We start from the raw sequence: 16,352 nt of genomic DNA, 5'->3' as shown, positions 1-16,352 counted from the left end.
CCCAACAAAGTATTTATAAATCATAAGAAAAATGAGAGTGACTTTAAAAAGAAAGAGAGAGAGAGTGACTTTACAGTGAACAAACTGGTACGTGCCACCTTAATACAAGGAACTCTATAATGGTCTTCATCACGAACCTTATGAAATGATGCACTGAGGTTACATCATTTCTGTGGTTCTCGTCCCCAAAATGCATAACCTTAGTTTAATTACGTGAAACCACCCGACAGACACACCCAAGCTGAGTGGCAAATACTGTTCAAAAGTGTCAAGGTCACAAAAAGTAAGGAACTGTAGCATACTGCACGGGGCCTAAGGAGCAGTTCAGTTCAGTAGCTCAGTCGTGTCCGACTCTGCACGACCCCATGAATCACAGCACACCAGGCCTCCCTGTCCATCACCAAATCCCGGAGTTCACTCAAACTCATGTCCACAGAGTCGGTGATGCCATCCAGCCATCTCACTCTCGGTCGTCCCCTTCTTCTCCCGCCCCCAACCTTTCCCAGCATCAGAGTCTTTTCCAGTGAGTCAACTCATTGCATGAAATGGCCAACGTATTGCAGCTTCAGCTTTAGCATCAGTCCCTCCAATGAACACCACATGAAATTAAAAGACGCTTACTCCTTGGAAGGAAAGTTATGACCAACCTTGATAATATATTGAAAAGCAGAGACATACTTTGCCAACCAAGGTCCGTCTAGTCAAGGCTATGGTTTTTCCCGTGGTCATGTATGGATGTGAGAGTTGGACTGTGAAGAAAGCTGATTGCCGAAGAATTGATGCTTTTGAACTGTGGTATTGGTGAAGACTCTTGAGAGTCCCTTGTAATAACAGTTAAATGCAATCCGGGATAATGGGTAAGATTTCAGAACAAAAAGGGCATAGTGGAAAAACTAGAGAAATTTGAGTATTAGAATATTAATTTCCTGATTTCTGATTAACAAAGATTGTACTGTATGTAGTTATATAAGATGCTAACATTGGAGGAGACTGGGTTAGGGATCAGTTCAGTTCAGTCGCTCAATCCTGTCCAACTCTTTGTGACCCCTTGGACTGCAGCATACCAGGCCTCCCTGTCCATCACCAACTCCCAGAGTCTACCCAAATTCATGTCCATTAAGTCGGTGATGCCATCCAACCGTCTCATCTTCTGTCGTCCCCTTCTCCTCCCACCTTCAATCTTTCCCAGCATCAGGGTCTTTGCAAATGAAAAGACCTGAAAAGCCTTTTCAGCTCTTTGCATCAAGTGGTCAAAGTATTGGAGTTTCACCTTCAACATCAGGCCTTCCAATGAACACTCAGGACTGATCTGCTTTAGGATGGACTGGTTTGATCTCCTTGCAGTGCAAGGGACTCAAGAGTCTTCTCCAACACCACAGTTCAAAAGCATCGATTTTTCTGCACTCAGCTTACTTTATAGTTCAACTCTCACATCCATACATGACTACTAGAAAAACCATAGCCTTTACGAGATGGACCTTCGTTGGCAAAGTAATGTCTCTGCTTTTTAATACGCTGTCTAGGTTGGTCATAACTTTCCTTCCAAGGAGTAAGTGTATGGAAACTCTTTGTACTATATTTAAAACTTTTCTGTCAGTCCAGAAGCAGTCAAGATAAAATATGAAAAAGAAAACCTTCAGGTACAATCAGTAACAGCAGCTAACATAGGAACTATCCACATGGAAATGGGAATGCTTCCTCAACTTTCTGTGTCAAAGTACATCAGAGCAAATGCCATGCTATTGATTTCTGTATCCCAAAGAATTTCTCTTCTTTGTTTTGCAGTCTCAAGGACATAAGGGCCCTTTACCCTTTAGATCTGTTATTTCAGTACAAGTTGATAACTTGGTAAATCTCATCACCTGTTTTTCAAATGCATACCTCATTGTTAATTTCAGATACCAGGGAGCCACCAAAAGTTGGTGCTCCGCAAACATTTCTTTTGTCCTACCAATTCCTTTGCTCATCTTCTCATGGAGCCCCCTCCTCTGTATGGAGAGGCCATGCATCTGAACCTCAGGACAGCAAGAGGAGAGACTTGCATAGCTGCATTCTCAACAAGTAGAAGCATTCAGTAATGTAGAAGCATCAGCAGAAGCAGGCTCAACTCAGAGACAGTCCAGAAGCAGGTGGGCTCTGCTGAGTTTTTGAGACACATTGCATGGTCTCGCCCTCATGAGCTACGGTGACTTCTACCTTGACTGAACTTCTTACTGTTTCAGAACTTACTTTCAAATATTTCAAAAGCATTTTACACAGACCTCTTGCTGCAATGTCCCTGATAAGGAGGTACAAAAGGTTTGGTTTTTTTTTTTTTTTGTAATATATTAAGACACTGAGTTAGAAACAGGTGTTTCATTGTAATTTCTTTCATTTGGATATTAAATACTTTTTTTTCCCCCTGAGCTGGCTTTTAAATTAGTATGAACTAATAAAAAGCTTGAAGAGTTACATTAATATGCAACCTTTTAAAATATTCTTTTTACTCAGTGACCATTTATAAACCATTTTTATAAAAATTGCCATATTTGTAGAAATACTTTTTTTATACTTTTAAAAATGTTCCTATTATAAAAGATATAGATTCATTACGGAAAAATTAGCAACTATAGAAACTAAGGAAATTAATCATGTGTGATTACTGGTTACTTCTTTTTTAATACATATATACTCATTAATTAAACAAGATAAGGATCATTAAATAGTTTTATATATTTTTTTATAGTTCCATGATTGACTTTGCCATCGTTTATTTAAAGTCTTCCAGCTGTTATTAAATTCAAGTTTTCTACTTCCTTATTATAAATAATTCTTCCACCAGGTCATCGTTAAGTGTTTTTTGGTACTTAGGATGACCTTTGGGCACTTAAGATGCCACTTAACCCCTTTGGCAATTTGGTGAAACCTATGGACTCTCCTTAGACAAATGTTTTTTAAGTGCATAAAAGTACAAAGCAAACCAGGCATACTAAACTACAGTTACAAGAGTATTAAAAATTTTGTGATATACTAACATAGATGCTTCTTTTTTATTACATTAACAAAAGGATCTAGCATCCGTTCTGATAACTACCATAATTTCAAAGTTATGGTAAAGTGATGAGAATAATTGATATTTTGATATATCTACAACAGTAATATGATATGAAAACATCTCTTGATTTCTGTAGGTGTCAAAGTCACATGTGCAGCTGATGCTGCTGTAGTTGGTTGACTCCATTTATAATTAATGGAAATGCTACATTTCATTTAGAAGGTAGTAAAAATAAAGATAAAATTTTTTTTCATTCAAGTTCATGAACCCCCTAATTTCTTTCCATAAACAAGTTTACAAGACTCTGATCTTACATAAATGTTCTTGTTATGTAACTTTCCCCCCCACATGTCCAATTATTTATGTAAGGTAGAGTCCCATACGGAGAAGGCAATGGTAAGCCACTCCAGTACTCTTGCCTAGAAAATCCCATGGATGGAGGAGCCTGGTAGGCTGCAGTCCGTGGGGTTGCTAAGGATCGGACACGACTGAGCGACTTCACTTTCACTTTTCACTTTCACACATTGGAGAAGGAAATGGCCCACTCCAGTGTTCTTGCCTGGAGAATCCCAGGGACGGGGGAGCCTGGTGGGCTTCCGTCTATGGGGTCACACAGAGTCGGACAAAACTGAAGTGACTTAGCAGCAGCAGCAGCAGCAGAGTCCCATAAGTGAAATGGTGTGAATTTTATGGGAACCTTGATTTTTATTGCCAAATTGTTCTTAAGAAAGCTTAAGCCAAAAAGGTTCTACTCCTATTTTAAGATTGTGTAATGTTTATGTTTAACATTTTCTTGGCTACCTTGAGTATTTGCAATTTTGATTTTAGAACATTTATTGTCGGTCCAAAACACTTCAATTTCATTGATCACAAGTAAGACTGAATTATTTAAATAGAATTATTGGCTATTTCTCATAGATAATAGTCAATTAAAAATCTCCCATTTTGACAGTGTTTCTGTTTTTCCTTTGTTTCAAATAGAGTTTTCTTCGTACCTTTTCCTTTCATCATTTGAATGCAGTTCATTAGTGTCAGCCTTACTTCTGTTAAAGTCTACTTTTTATTGGCAGGTTGCAGGGCTTCTGAGGGCTGCTTAGTCATGTGAGGCTTTAAGCCTAACACCATGATATAATTTTGTCAAATAGACCACCCTAATTTTTAAGAGCTACCTATGGAAAGAAGAATTGGAACTTCAGAGTACTGTGCACTTGTAAATGTGGACAATTACTCTTATGCAACCATAATTACAAGCTTAGTGGAATGCTTTGGGAGAGAATTCTGGACTGTGGCCAGTCCTGTGTAAATGTCCCCATCCATTACTCTGTCCTGCTTTTAATTATGATGCATAGTCCTAGGCTGTTTAGTTCTCATGGAACCTCCGTCTTTATAATTAGGATGAGCCCTTCGGAGACCAGAGACGGAACCTCTGAGCGGTGCTCTTCTTGGGAAGAGCCATTCTTCAAACACACGAATCCTTATTACCTCTACTTTGGCAAATCTGTGTTTTTCATTTTTAAAGAAGAATATACTGTTGTTGCTTGTGTTTCCTTTTTCATTTAATTCTTTTAGATCTGTTCTCTTTTTCTAACCTAGTTGTCAGTCATGCTTAGATGTTGTAAGTTGCACAAAAACAAAACATATGAACAAACTGAACTCAAAAGGCAAAGATAAGTACCTTAATAGGAGCATGTGCTATGCTGAGTGGCTTTCCCAGTTGCATCTAGATTCTCGGTCTAATGGAGATATTGAGAGTAGAATTTAGGGTATTGACTGCACTGATGCTGACATACTTGTTGCCCACCACGAAGACTATTTTAAGGAAAAAAGAATTTAAAATATTCAAAGTGGTAACATGATTTTAATTCCAGCTAGTAAAGTTGTTGTCATTCCATTCTTTGACCTACTAATAGATGAGGCCCATGTATCTCTGCTTAGTAGTATCTTTAGGACCCCTGTCATACAGTGAATTAAGATGCCTTTTTTAGAGGAAATGGAATAGTTTTCATTTCTCCTTCTACATAGTCATTTAGGGTAATTAAGATTAGCATGAATTGAAAGAGACACGTGTACTCCAATGTTCATCGCAGCACTGTTTATAATAGCCAGGACATGGAAGCAACCTAGATGTCCATCTGCAGATGAATGGATAAGAAAGCTTTGGTACATATACACAAGGGAGTATTATTCAGCCATCAAAAAGAATACATTTGAATCAGTTCTAATGAGGTGGATGAAACTGGAGCCTATTATACAGAGTGAAGTAAGCCAGAAAGAAAAACACCAATACAGTATACTAACACATATATATGGAATTTAGAAAGATGCAAATGATAACCCTGTATACAAGACAGCAAAAGAGACACAGATGTATAGAACAGTCTTTGGGACTCTATGGGAGAGGGTGAGGGTGGGATGATTTGGGAGAATGGCATTGAAACACCTATGTTGTCATATGTGAAACGAATCACTAGTTCAGGGTCAATGCATGTTATAGGATGCTCGGGGCTGGCATGCGGGGATGACCCAGAGGGAGGATAAAGGGAGGAGGGAAGTGGGAGGGGGGTTCAGGAGGGGGAACTTATGTAAACCCGGGGCAAATTCACATCAATGTATGGCAAAACCAACCAATATAATATTGTAAAATAAAAAAAAAAAAAAAGAAAGGAAAAAAAAAAAGATTAGCATGTGACCATTTTGATGACTTTAACATATGTTGCTATCAGTTCAGTTCAGTCACTCACTCGTGTCCAACTCTTTGCGACCCCATGAATCGCAGCACGCCAGGCCTCGCTGTCCATCACCAACTCCTGGAGTTTACCCAGACTCATGTCCATCAAGTCAGTGATGCCATCCAGCCATCTCAGCCTCTGTCATCCCCGTCTCCTCCTGCCCCCAATCCCTCCCAGCATTAGAGTCTTTTCCAGTGAGTCAGCTCTTCGCATCAGGTGGCCAAAGTATTGGCGTTTCAGCTTCAGCATCAGTCCCTCCAATGAACACCCAGGACTGATCTCCTTTAGGATGGACTGGTTGGATCTCCTTGCAGTCCAAGGGACTCTCAAGAGTCTTCTCCAACACCACAGTTCAAAAGCATCAATTCTTCGGCACTCAGCTTTCTTCACAGTCCAACTCTCATATCCATACATGACTACTGGAAAAACCATAGCCTTGACTAGATGGACCTTTGTTGGCAAAGTAATGTCTCTGCTTTTTAATATGCTGTCTAGGTTGGTCATAACTTTTCTTCCAAGGAGTAAGCATCTTTTAATTTCATGGCTCCAGTCACCATCTGCAGTGATTTTGGAGCCCAAAAAAATAAAGTCTGACACTGTTTCCACTGTTTCCCCATCTATTTCCCATGAAATGATGGGACCAGATGCCATGATCTTCGTTTTCTGAATGTTGAGCTTTAAGCCAACTTTTTCACTCTCCTCTTTCACTTTCATCAAGAGGCTTTTGAGTTCCTCTTCACTTTCTGCCATAAAGGTGGTGTCATCTGCATATCTGAGGTTATTGATATTTCTCCCAGCAATCTTGATTCCAGCTTGTGCTTCTTCCAGCCCAGCGTTCCTCATGATGTACTCTGCATACAAGTTAAATAAGCAGGGTGACAATGTGTAGCCTTGACGTACTCCTTTTCCTATTTGGAACCAGTCTGTTGTTCCATGTCCCGTTCTAACTGTTGCTTCCTGACTTGCATACAGGTTTCTCAAGAGGCAGGTCAGGTGGTCTGGTATTCCCATCTCTTTCAGAATTTTCCACAGTTTATTGTGATCCACACAGTCAAAGGCTTTGGCATAGTCAATAAATTAATTATCTTGCTATAATGCTTTCTAAAATGGTTGGTACCAATTCATGGTGTCACCAGCAGTGAAGGAATGTATTCCAGCCCTAACAAGGACCATTTTTCCATTCAGAAGTGTTGTTGCTAATTTTTTGAGGCCTGAGATAGTAACTATTTTATTTGCTTTCTGTTTCTTTGATTTCTGTGTATCAGTCTATTTCCCCTATTTAAATTTCTAGATTGACAATTCTCCAGAAATAATTTAAGCCATGCACCTTGTGGCTCAGCTGGTAAAGAATCCTCCTGCACTGTGGGAGACCCAAGTTTGATCCCTGGGTTGGGAAGATGCCCTGGTGAAGGGAAAGGCTACCACTCCAGTATTCTGGCCTAGAGAATTCCATGGACTCTATAGTCCATGGGGTTGCAAAGACTCGGACACAAATGAGCGACTTTCACTTTATAATTATACAAATTATATATTAAAAAAGATTTATTTTTGTTCACAATTACAAACAGTCCAGATTATGCTGGTCTCTGGAAATGTACAACTGAAATGCTAATATGAAATCTGCGAATATTATGAAAACCAGTATAAGCAATTCAAAAATTGTTGGTTGAAGCCCTATAACTCTTGTGACTTTATTTTTTTTTTCCTTCTTTGCAGTTAAAATGCCAGGCTTTTACCTTTTTATGCCTTGTGCCCACATCCTTATCTGCAGCTCATAAATGGGTAGTGTGACTGTACTTGATCCAATCATTTGGAGCTTTGAACTATTGACTATGTTCCCTCTCTAAGAATGTGAAAGTGTTATTATTTATTATTGTGACTGTGTCAGCCAGAAATCTGGCTATTTGTGTGGAATGTTCTAGTAATAGAACTACTCATTGGTGTTCTTGGTACTATCCTTGTTTAAATGTAAGAACCAGAACTAATAAAAACTAAGGTTAAAAGTTTGTTTAGGTGCTAAAGATGAAAACTAAAACTGAAGGTGAGGGGAATCATCCCTATATGGATAAAATATGCACATTTCTCCCTTTAAACACAGTGAAACCTTGGCAATATAGTACATCAGAAAATAAAGCCTTCTATGTGATCTGGCTAGTCAGTCCCTTTAGACATCACATTTTATTTAACTATCTTTATTCTTAATACAATTTTAGAAATGTTTGGGAATATAACATTATATGTAATGCTAAGCAAATGAGCTTTGGAATTGATACTTAATATGTTTGAGTTCTGGTGTTGCTGTGTACTTACTGGTTGTGGCTGGCAAGTGACTTATTCTCTCTAAATCATAATTGCCACATCTGTGAAAAAGAAGGCCATGCCTGTATTTTCATAGTTGACATGAATGTTAGAGTGCTTGGCACAGTGCCCCACCTCACTGCATTATATCATTCTAATGTAGTGATTGCAGTACTGGTTTTTGGCATTCCAGTATGCTGGCGGAAATATCATTATTTTTGGTAGTGTAATCCCCGTATTTCAATTCATCCATCAGCAGATTTATCCACCCTACTTGAGTCTCCAGCCCCTCTTCCCTCCCCCTTTCCTTCCTCTGTCTTTCATCATCAAAGGCTTCCTGGCCTTTCTTGAACACTTATCATCTGCATCTCCCCCATACTTGGACCCTCTCTCCCCCTTCAGTCCCTCCACCCGCCAAAAGACAGAGCTGATTGTAGGTATGACTGGAAGAGCTCTCTGCATTTGATGGATACCAAAGCTGATCACCGAAGAATCGATGCTTTTGAACTGTGGTGTTGGAGAAGACTCTTGAGAGTCCCTTATACTGCAAGGAGATCCAACCAGTCCATTCTAGAGGAGATCAATCCTGGATGTTCATTGGAGGGACTGATGCTAAAGCTGAAACTACAATACTTTGGCCACCTCATGAGACGAGTTGACTCACTGGAAAAGACTCTGATGCTGGGAAAGGTTGGGGGCGGGAGGAGAAGGGGACGACGGAGAATGAGATGGCTGGATGGCATCACCGACTCTGTGGACATGAGTTTGAGTGTACTCCGGGAGTTGGTGATGGACAGGGAGGCCTGGCGTGCTGTGATTCATGGGGTCGCGGAGAGTCGGACACGACTGAGCGACTGAACTGAACTGAACTGAACTGATGGCGCTAGCAGAGGGTTGAGGTGCAATACATGGCTGATGGGAAGAAATACACATGCTGCAGCATGGAGCCAGTGCAACGTGCTACCCCAGGACTGTGGTCCCAAGAGGAAAGCAGTGTAGTCCAGTGAACTTGAAGGACAGGCAGCAGCAAGGACCAGACTCAGAATCCTAAAAGGCTAGATTTTAGTAACAAAGAGTCATTTGTCTTGAGATCAAAGTTTAAAGACTCAAAACTTGAATTGAAGGTAATTTGCTGAACCAAATTTCTTTGTTGGCAAATTACACTTTGCATCCGAATTTTGAAGTGAAAAAGTTGTATTTACATCAGAAGGATTTTTTTTTTCTATAGTTTTGTAATCCTCAGGAACAGAAAAAAAAGAAAAGGATGGTGGACCAAAAAACAAGGCATTTATTGTAAGAATAATTCTTACTCAAGTTGAAAGACTTTTTGAACAAGCAGAGTCTGATCATGACAGTCGTGAATTTAACACAGGAAACCAGAGCAGTATCTCCATCTCTGTTGATGGAACTGAAATAGATGAAGGCCAAATGGAAATGCTTGCTTGGAAATAGCAGCTAGAGCTCTTTTTCAATAAAAGAAGATTGATGGTCCTGAACAAACACACATATATATTTTTAAAAGATCTTCTCAGAGTTATCAAACCAGAGATGGATTTTTTGAACACAGGGTCTGAAGAAAGTGTTAGAAGTTAATTTATAAATGGTCTCATCAGCATTCCCTCAGCTCAGAAGTGTACTTCTTCAGCAGCTAGGTAAAGCACACAAAATCTAGCCAGGGCTTGATGATGACACACAAAAAAGTTTAAGTGATTCATTCTTTAAAATCAACCTTCTGCATTTTTAGGTAGGATTAGTTTCTTTTTAAATAACACTGTATTATCTGCCAGCTTATACTACAATGATTGTGTTCAGTATTTGTATTTTTATAAATTCATGTTTTTCTGTAGTAACCTTTCTAAATGTTTGCAGTTACAATGTATTACTTGGTTTCCCTAATTTGTATTTCTCTTACCAGTCTTAAAGTATTATCATTGCTATGTAAAGTACACACTTTGATTTTGCTCCGGTGTTCAAGCACTCTTTGAGAAGATGTCTAAATAATATTTCAGATGCAGCCCTGAAGGATGCAAGGACTTAGTCAAGTAAAGAGGAGCTAGTTGGTGGAATGTCCTAGACAGAGTGTTTCAGCTGAGACAGGCCCAGTGAGTTGACAAGTTCAGGATGGTTGGTTCTCAGAGTGTAGACGGATGAAAGGTCCAGGTTGAAACTGGAATGACAGGCTGGTAACAGGCCACGGGGGCCCTTGAGAAAGCTTGAGTAGTATCCAAGGACTGGTGGGAAGCCAGCGGAGGGTTTGAAACTTAATAGTGATGGTCAGGCTTGCATCTTGGAAGCCAATCACGAAAAGCTAATCTGTCAGAAAACTCACAAACATCCGGGCGAATGATGATGTGGATAAATCAGTGGCAGTGGGATGGACGAAAAGTAGGTGGATTACAGAGCTCTTTAGGAGCCAGAATTCAGCGGGCATGACAGGGGGTCAGGCATAAGCAGCTAGCGGAATGTGGTAGCAGTTACTCGAACCAGGGTTGCAGGGAGAGCTGTATTGGTTTGTGTGGAAGGTGATAGATCCACTTTTACAGATGCCATGGGACAAACAAATTGTGAGTTTTATTTGGTAAAGAATGGGACATCTTTTAAATGTAAAGATCTAGGGCTCACAGATGTCTGGAGTGGACACGTGGACTCTTGAGAGTAATCAGCGTTGGGAGAGGACAGAAGATTCTAGATGGGATGAGAAAGAGAAACTGAATAAGAAGAGTCGCCAGTGGAAGAAAAACCAAGAGAGGGTGGTTTCAGAGAAGCCACTTTCTAGAAGAGTGTTTTTAGGAGGAAAAAAGGAAATGCCATTGTCAAGTTATGATGAGTTTGAACAAGATAAGGACCCAGAGTTTCTGTTTGTTTCAACTTTAAGGCTGACTGGTGACTGTGCAGTGGCAGTTAGATGATAGGAATCCTAAAGTGAAGAATTAGGTATCTCATTCAAGAAGTTTCTAGTGGAAGAAAAGAGAAAAGAGGTAACCTGGAGGTTGGTAAGGAACTGAGGGCAAATGTTGCTGTTAAAGATGAAGGAGACCTAAGCCTGATTAAATGTTGGACTGTGAAGAAAGCTGATCGCCCAAGAATCGACGCTTTTGAACTGTGGTGCTGGAGAAGACGCTTGAGAGTCCCTTGGACTGCAAGGAGATCCAACCAGTCCATCCTGAAGGAGATCAATCCTGGGTGTTCATTGGAAGGACTGATGCTAAAGCTGAAACTGCAATACTTTGGCCACCTCATGCGACGAGTTGACTCACTGGAAAAGACTCTGATGCTGGGAGGGATTGGGGGCAGGAAGAGAAGGGGATGACAGAGAATGAGATGGCTGGATGGCATCACCGACTCTGTGGCCATGAGTTTGAGTGAACTCCGGGAGTTGGTGATGGACAGGGAGGCCTGGCGTGCTGTGATTCATGGGGTCGCGGAGAGTCGGACACGACTGAGCGACTGAACTGAACTGAACTGAACTGAAGCCTGATTGAACGGTGATGGGAATGAGCAGGTAGAGAGGGCAAGTTGAAGATACAGGGAGGGTGATTGGGCATCAGTGTCCCTGGGAAAGTGGAATTGAGTGAAGGCTAGAATTTTGGAAGAGACTGGGTTTGTACTATAAAGCAAAGGAAGTAAAAGTCTGGATCCGGGTAAGTGTCTGTGAGTGAGAGTGGAAAGTGAGGCAGTTGCTTCTGAAAGGGCTCTTTATTTTCTTTGTGATATGTACAGTATTATCTGCTGAGATTGAGAGAAGGTAGATGGCGGGGAGTTTGAAGAACAGAGAATATTTGAAACATCTGTACTGGCGAAGGGGGGCAAGAGCTGAGGACAGCTTGAGGGAGGGTTGAGGTTACTGATGGTAATTGGTATTGGCCCTGTGTCTTTGTGAATTTCTCCAGCAGCAAAGACTAGCAGTCTCACCTGCCCTTTCTGAGCTTTGCGGGGTGTGTTGAGGAGTTTCTGGTGAGTCAGGGGTAGAGTACAGGATATAATGAGTGTCACGGTTATCTTTGACATGTCCACCGGTGTTCTGTGCTGCGGGGTTAAAACAGTCTCTGAAGTTTTGACGTGTGTGAAGCTCTTTGCTCCTCAGTAAATGTCCCCAGACCGCCATCCTGTTGCTCTTTCAGTTCTCATCCGCTTTTTTGTACTGTTTCTCTCCCTTCCCTTTTTGTTTTCTTCCTTATTGTCAGTTGTCTGTCACACTGCTGTCTGCATGCAGGTTTCTATCAGCCCTACACTCTGGACTTTGTCAACATCTGGAATTATCAGACCTCTGAAATCAAGCTGTGGGCTTGAAGACCAGACAACCACGCTTTTAAAATTATGCACAAAGTAAGAGTAAATAACTTCTGAGTGTGATTCTCACATGCTGTGCTTTGAGGGTGTACATAAGTATTTGTACATGGATTTTGTGATGTTTATTGGGTTGTTTATCAGCTGTCCATATGAGATGCTTATTGCCTGTGTTACCGTTGTGTTTCTCTTATTTTGAATTTCCATGGATTGTGATAATATTCTTAGATAGCTCATGGTATTAATGATTTTTTTTTTAATAATTATTCTCTGGTACTTGCAAAGCATTTTCATATGTATTACCTAAATTTAGGACTCTATGATTAGATATTTTATGCTGTTATTTCTTACTGTTCTCATGGATTTTCAAATACATATTATGTATGAGAATAACGTGCATTTTCAAATATTGATGTATTTTGTATGAGAATAACCCACCATGTCACAACTGAGTCATTTAATCATATCACATGTAAATGAAATAGAGCAATGTAAATAAGTATTTTGGAGGTTTGAAAATAAGTTATCTACTCTAAGTTTTCATGTATTTGGGTTTTTTTTTTTTTTTTTTTTTACTTTCTCATCTGTGAACATCTTTTGTTTGTATCACGTTTAATTTTTAGGTGTACAGTAAGTAAATAGCACTTTTTACCTTTCCTGTTACTTTTGACCCCAGCGTTCCTTCTTGTTAGGAGGAAGATAAAGTCAACACCAGTCATTTGGACACTTGCCCCCACCCCAAAGGTTGTTCTAAAGTTTGGAGTCTGGAGAAATGCCAGACATTGAGGAGAGGGCCCTGAGTTGCCATTAGTCACCTGGTCACCCTGGTGGCCTTGGAGAGGCCCTTATTCCTCACATCCCTCCAGATGCAGCAGTTCTGCTGGATGCCTTTGATTCTTACTCTGCGGGAACCATTGGTGAGGCCCAAAGCCCAGGGTGTGGGCTTCTGCCTCCCAGGGGCACTCTGAAGCTCTTTCGTCTGAGCTAAGACTGTCTTAACCTGGGCAGTGTGGGAGCAGAATGCTGCCAAGTAACTCTCAGACATCTGTCCTCTCTCCAGTCCGGGGAGATCTGTTTTATTTATCTGTTTAGGCCATGCTGTGTGGCATGCAGGATCTTCTCTTACACAGGGATGGAACCTGTGTCTACTGCGTTGGGATCATGGAGTCTTAACGATTGGACCGCCAGGGAAGTCCCTGGGGAAATCTTTTTTAATCTGCAGGAAATCCATCTATCCTCAGACTTTGTTCTCAGTAAGGTTGGGGGGGGGCGGTGGTGTTGGTTGATGTGGTTTTTAGTTGATGCAGTTTTTATAAAAGCTAGGAAGCCCTGATGCAGTATAGCCTGTTTATTGGGCAGTAACACAAATTTCTTTTTAAAGTTAAGTAGTGAGTTGCAGAGTACTAAAAAAAAAAAAAAAACCTCAGCAGGCCACCTCTGTTGTCTTACCATCTCTGAGACTAAACCTACATTGATTGCTCAGTCTTTACTCTCATAATTCAGTGAAGGATATTAATTTTTGTTAAATATGTTTATATTTTATTGATATAATTTCTGAGTGATTTAGGAAGTGGCTTATGACACTTTTTAGTGTGCTGTAAATATTCTAATTTTGTTTTGTCTTGTTATACCAAAGAACACTGGAACTATTTTGGGGCCGATGAGAATCTTGGTCCAGTGGCTGTCAGCATTCGAAGGGAAAAACCAGAAGAAACGAAAGAAAATGGATCTCCCTACAACTATCGAATAATTTTTAGAACTAGTGAGGTAAGTCACACATAAGACTTGAGGCTTAATTTAAGTGAGAAAAAAAAATAGAGCCGTAGCAGTAACAAAGCAATTAAATTTAATAGCAAATGGTTGCAAATGTCTGTCGAATAAACAAAGACCCCTTTCATTCAGTCGGATGGTGATGGGGGTGGACATAATGATTAGATCTGGACCCTTTCTTCCCATCTAGCTTTGGGTAGATGCAATAAATGAATGGGAATTTTGATTCACAGAAAGATATGTTCATTAAGTGTGACCCAAGGAAACTGGAGTCCTCAGAATCCCAAATTGGATATTACATATCCTGCTTGGGCAGCCGGAAGGCACTGAGCCAACTTGAGGAGCCAGAGGGAGTCAACTAAAACTTAACTCACTTTTTCAAACTATTATTGTGGAAGTTTCTTGACCCAGGAAAAAGAAAAGGGACTCTTCTTGGATTTTTTTTCTTTGCCATCTTGGACCTATTCTCAGAGGCTTAAAATAAAGACTTTTGAACTGGAGGCTGTCTAATTGTGGGTAAAATGGGTCCTTGGAGTTCTTTACGGAACTAAGTCCACAAAATATGTGAGTTTCTATTTTAAAGTGAAATTCAGGTTAAAAAGAGAAAGTGAAAGAAAGTGAAGTCACTCAGTGTGTCCGACTCTTTGTGACCCCATGGACTGTAGCCTACCAGGCTCCTCTGTCCATGGGATTTTCCAGGCAAGAATACTGGAGTGGGTTGCCATTTCCTTTTCCAGGAGATCTTCCTGACCCCAGGATTGAACCTGGGTCTCCTGCATTGCAGGCAGACGCTTTACCATCTGAGCTACTAGGGAAGTCTAAAAGGAAACATTAAAGAAAATAGCCAACAAAGCATTAAAAACTCTGGTGGCAAAGATGGTAAAGAATCTGCCTTCAATGCAGGTTTAATGCCTGGGTTGCAAAGATCCCTTGGAGAAGGGAATGGCTACCCACCCCAGTATTCTTGCCTGGAGAATCTTGTATACAGGGGAGCCTGGCGGACTGTAGTCAATGGGATCCCAAAGAGTGGGATGTGACTGAGCAACCAAATACATATACGTAGTATTCAAATGTTTATATATAATATATATGTGTATTTATTTTCAGAATAAAATAAAAGCAAGCACTAGAGTTTGTCATGTAGAGACTGTTAAAGCTCTGCCTGATTTCCAGATTCAAAAATGACTTCATGAACAAGTTTGGGACTATGAGGGATTTTTTTGTTTTCTTTCTAAACATGTGTATAGTTATGCCAGCTATCAATTTATTGCCTCTCTGAGCCAAATCACTTTAGGATTGTTGTCATGCATTAACGCCTAATACCCCCTTGAGGTAGGTAGAAAATAATCGTTTGAAACTAGTTTAAATAGGACATTTGGCTTCATTTCCCCCATTGAATACAAGACAGGTTGCAGGGGTTGGCTTCACTTAGTAATTGTTTCTCAGCTTCAACTCTGGGGAAATTAAAAATAGGATTTTTTAAGGCACGGCTTTAATATCTAACGTGTTATGTTGACTGGCCCGAGAGGAATGAAGAACTCACATACTCTAGGGTCCTTTTTCTCTAAGCCAAAGCTGATCATTAAGCAGGGTCAGTTCTTTCTTTTGTTGAACATGAAAAGCACAGAGAACACACTATGTTTTTGAAGCTGGATGTAGGTAGTTCCTCAGACCCCTCCAGCTTTCTGAGAGCCACACTTTCCTCCTCCCGCCCGTTTCTGTCCTTCTGTGCTTAACCTTTCCCCGCCTCCTAAGGCCGCTCTGATTTAAGTCATCGTCATTCTTTTGCTTTTCTCTATTTTTTTATTTCATTTCAGTTCCTTCTTGCTCCTATCCTGTCGTTCTTCATGCTGGAGGTTGAGGCTTTCCAAGGTGGCCCTTTCTTTCTTTCTTTCTTTCTCAGATCCTGTCTCTGCTGTCCACGATTGTCCCTTCCCGCTTGCCTTGCCTGCATGCCATGGCTGGTCACAGCCTCTCTCTCCAGGTCAGCTGCTGACCTAAGTGAACGTGGTCCCTCTGCACCATGCTCGTTTTCATCTGTTTCCTTGCCTCTCCCTGCCTCAGCCTCAAATGCTCCACCTACACCTCCCTCCTGTAATTACAGTTAAATCACACTTAAGGATTCCCTGGTCCTTTTCCTACCAACCCATTGGATGGGCCCCGGGGGCCATTTCCTTACCCTTTGATTGAAATATCCAAGTCAAATGTTGTTTATGGTTCATTACCACCTGCTC

General features: G+C 40.7%; 1 protein-coding gene across 9 annotated transcripts in view; it reads left to right on the top strand.

Annotated features, from left to right (window-relative positions):
• SIPA1L1 (signal induced proliferation associated 1 like 1) overlaps positions 1-16,352 on the top strand; it is a 388,842-nt gene that overhangs the window by 255,144 nt on the left and 117,346 nt on the right. For all 9 annotated transcript variants that reach the window (XM_088839495.1, XM_088839488.1, XM_088839490.1 and 6 more), the window contains one exon: positions 13,985-14,115. In XM_088839495.1, the coding sequence (XP_088695621.1) occupies positions 13,985-14,115 (131 nt within the window). The remainder of the gene's footprint in view (positions 1-13,984; positions 14,116-16,352) is intronic.

This window comes from Moschus berezovskii, chromosome 9 (assembly GCF_049115385.1).
Source record: "Moschus berezovskii isolate FMDL1 chromosome 9, NW_MosBer_1.0, whole genome shotgun sequence".
Taxonomy (NCBI): Eukaryota; Metazoa; Chordata; class Mammalia; order Artiodactyla; family Moschidae; genus Moschus; species Moschus berezovskii.
The sequence above is the reverse complement of the archived record's forward strand: the minus strand, read 5'-3'. Positions and strand labels throughout refer to the sequence as shown.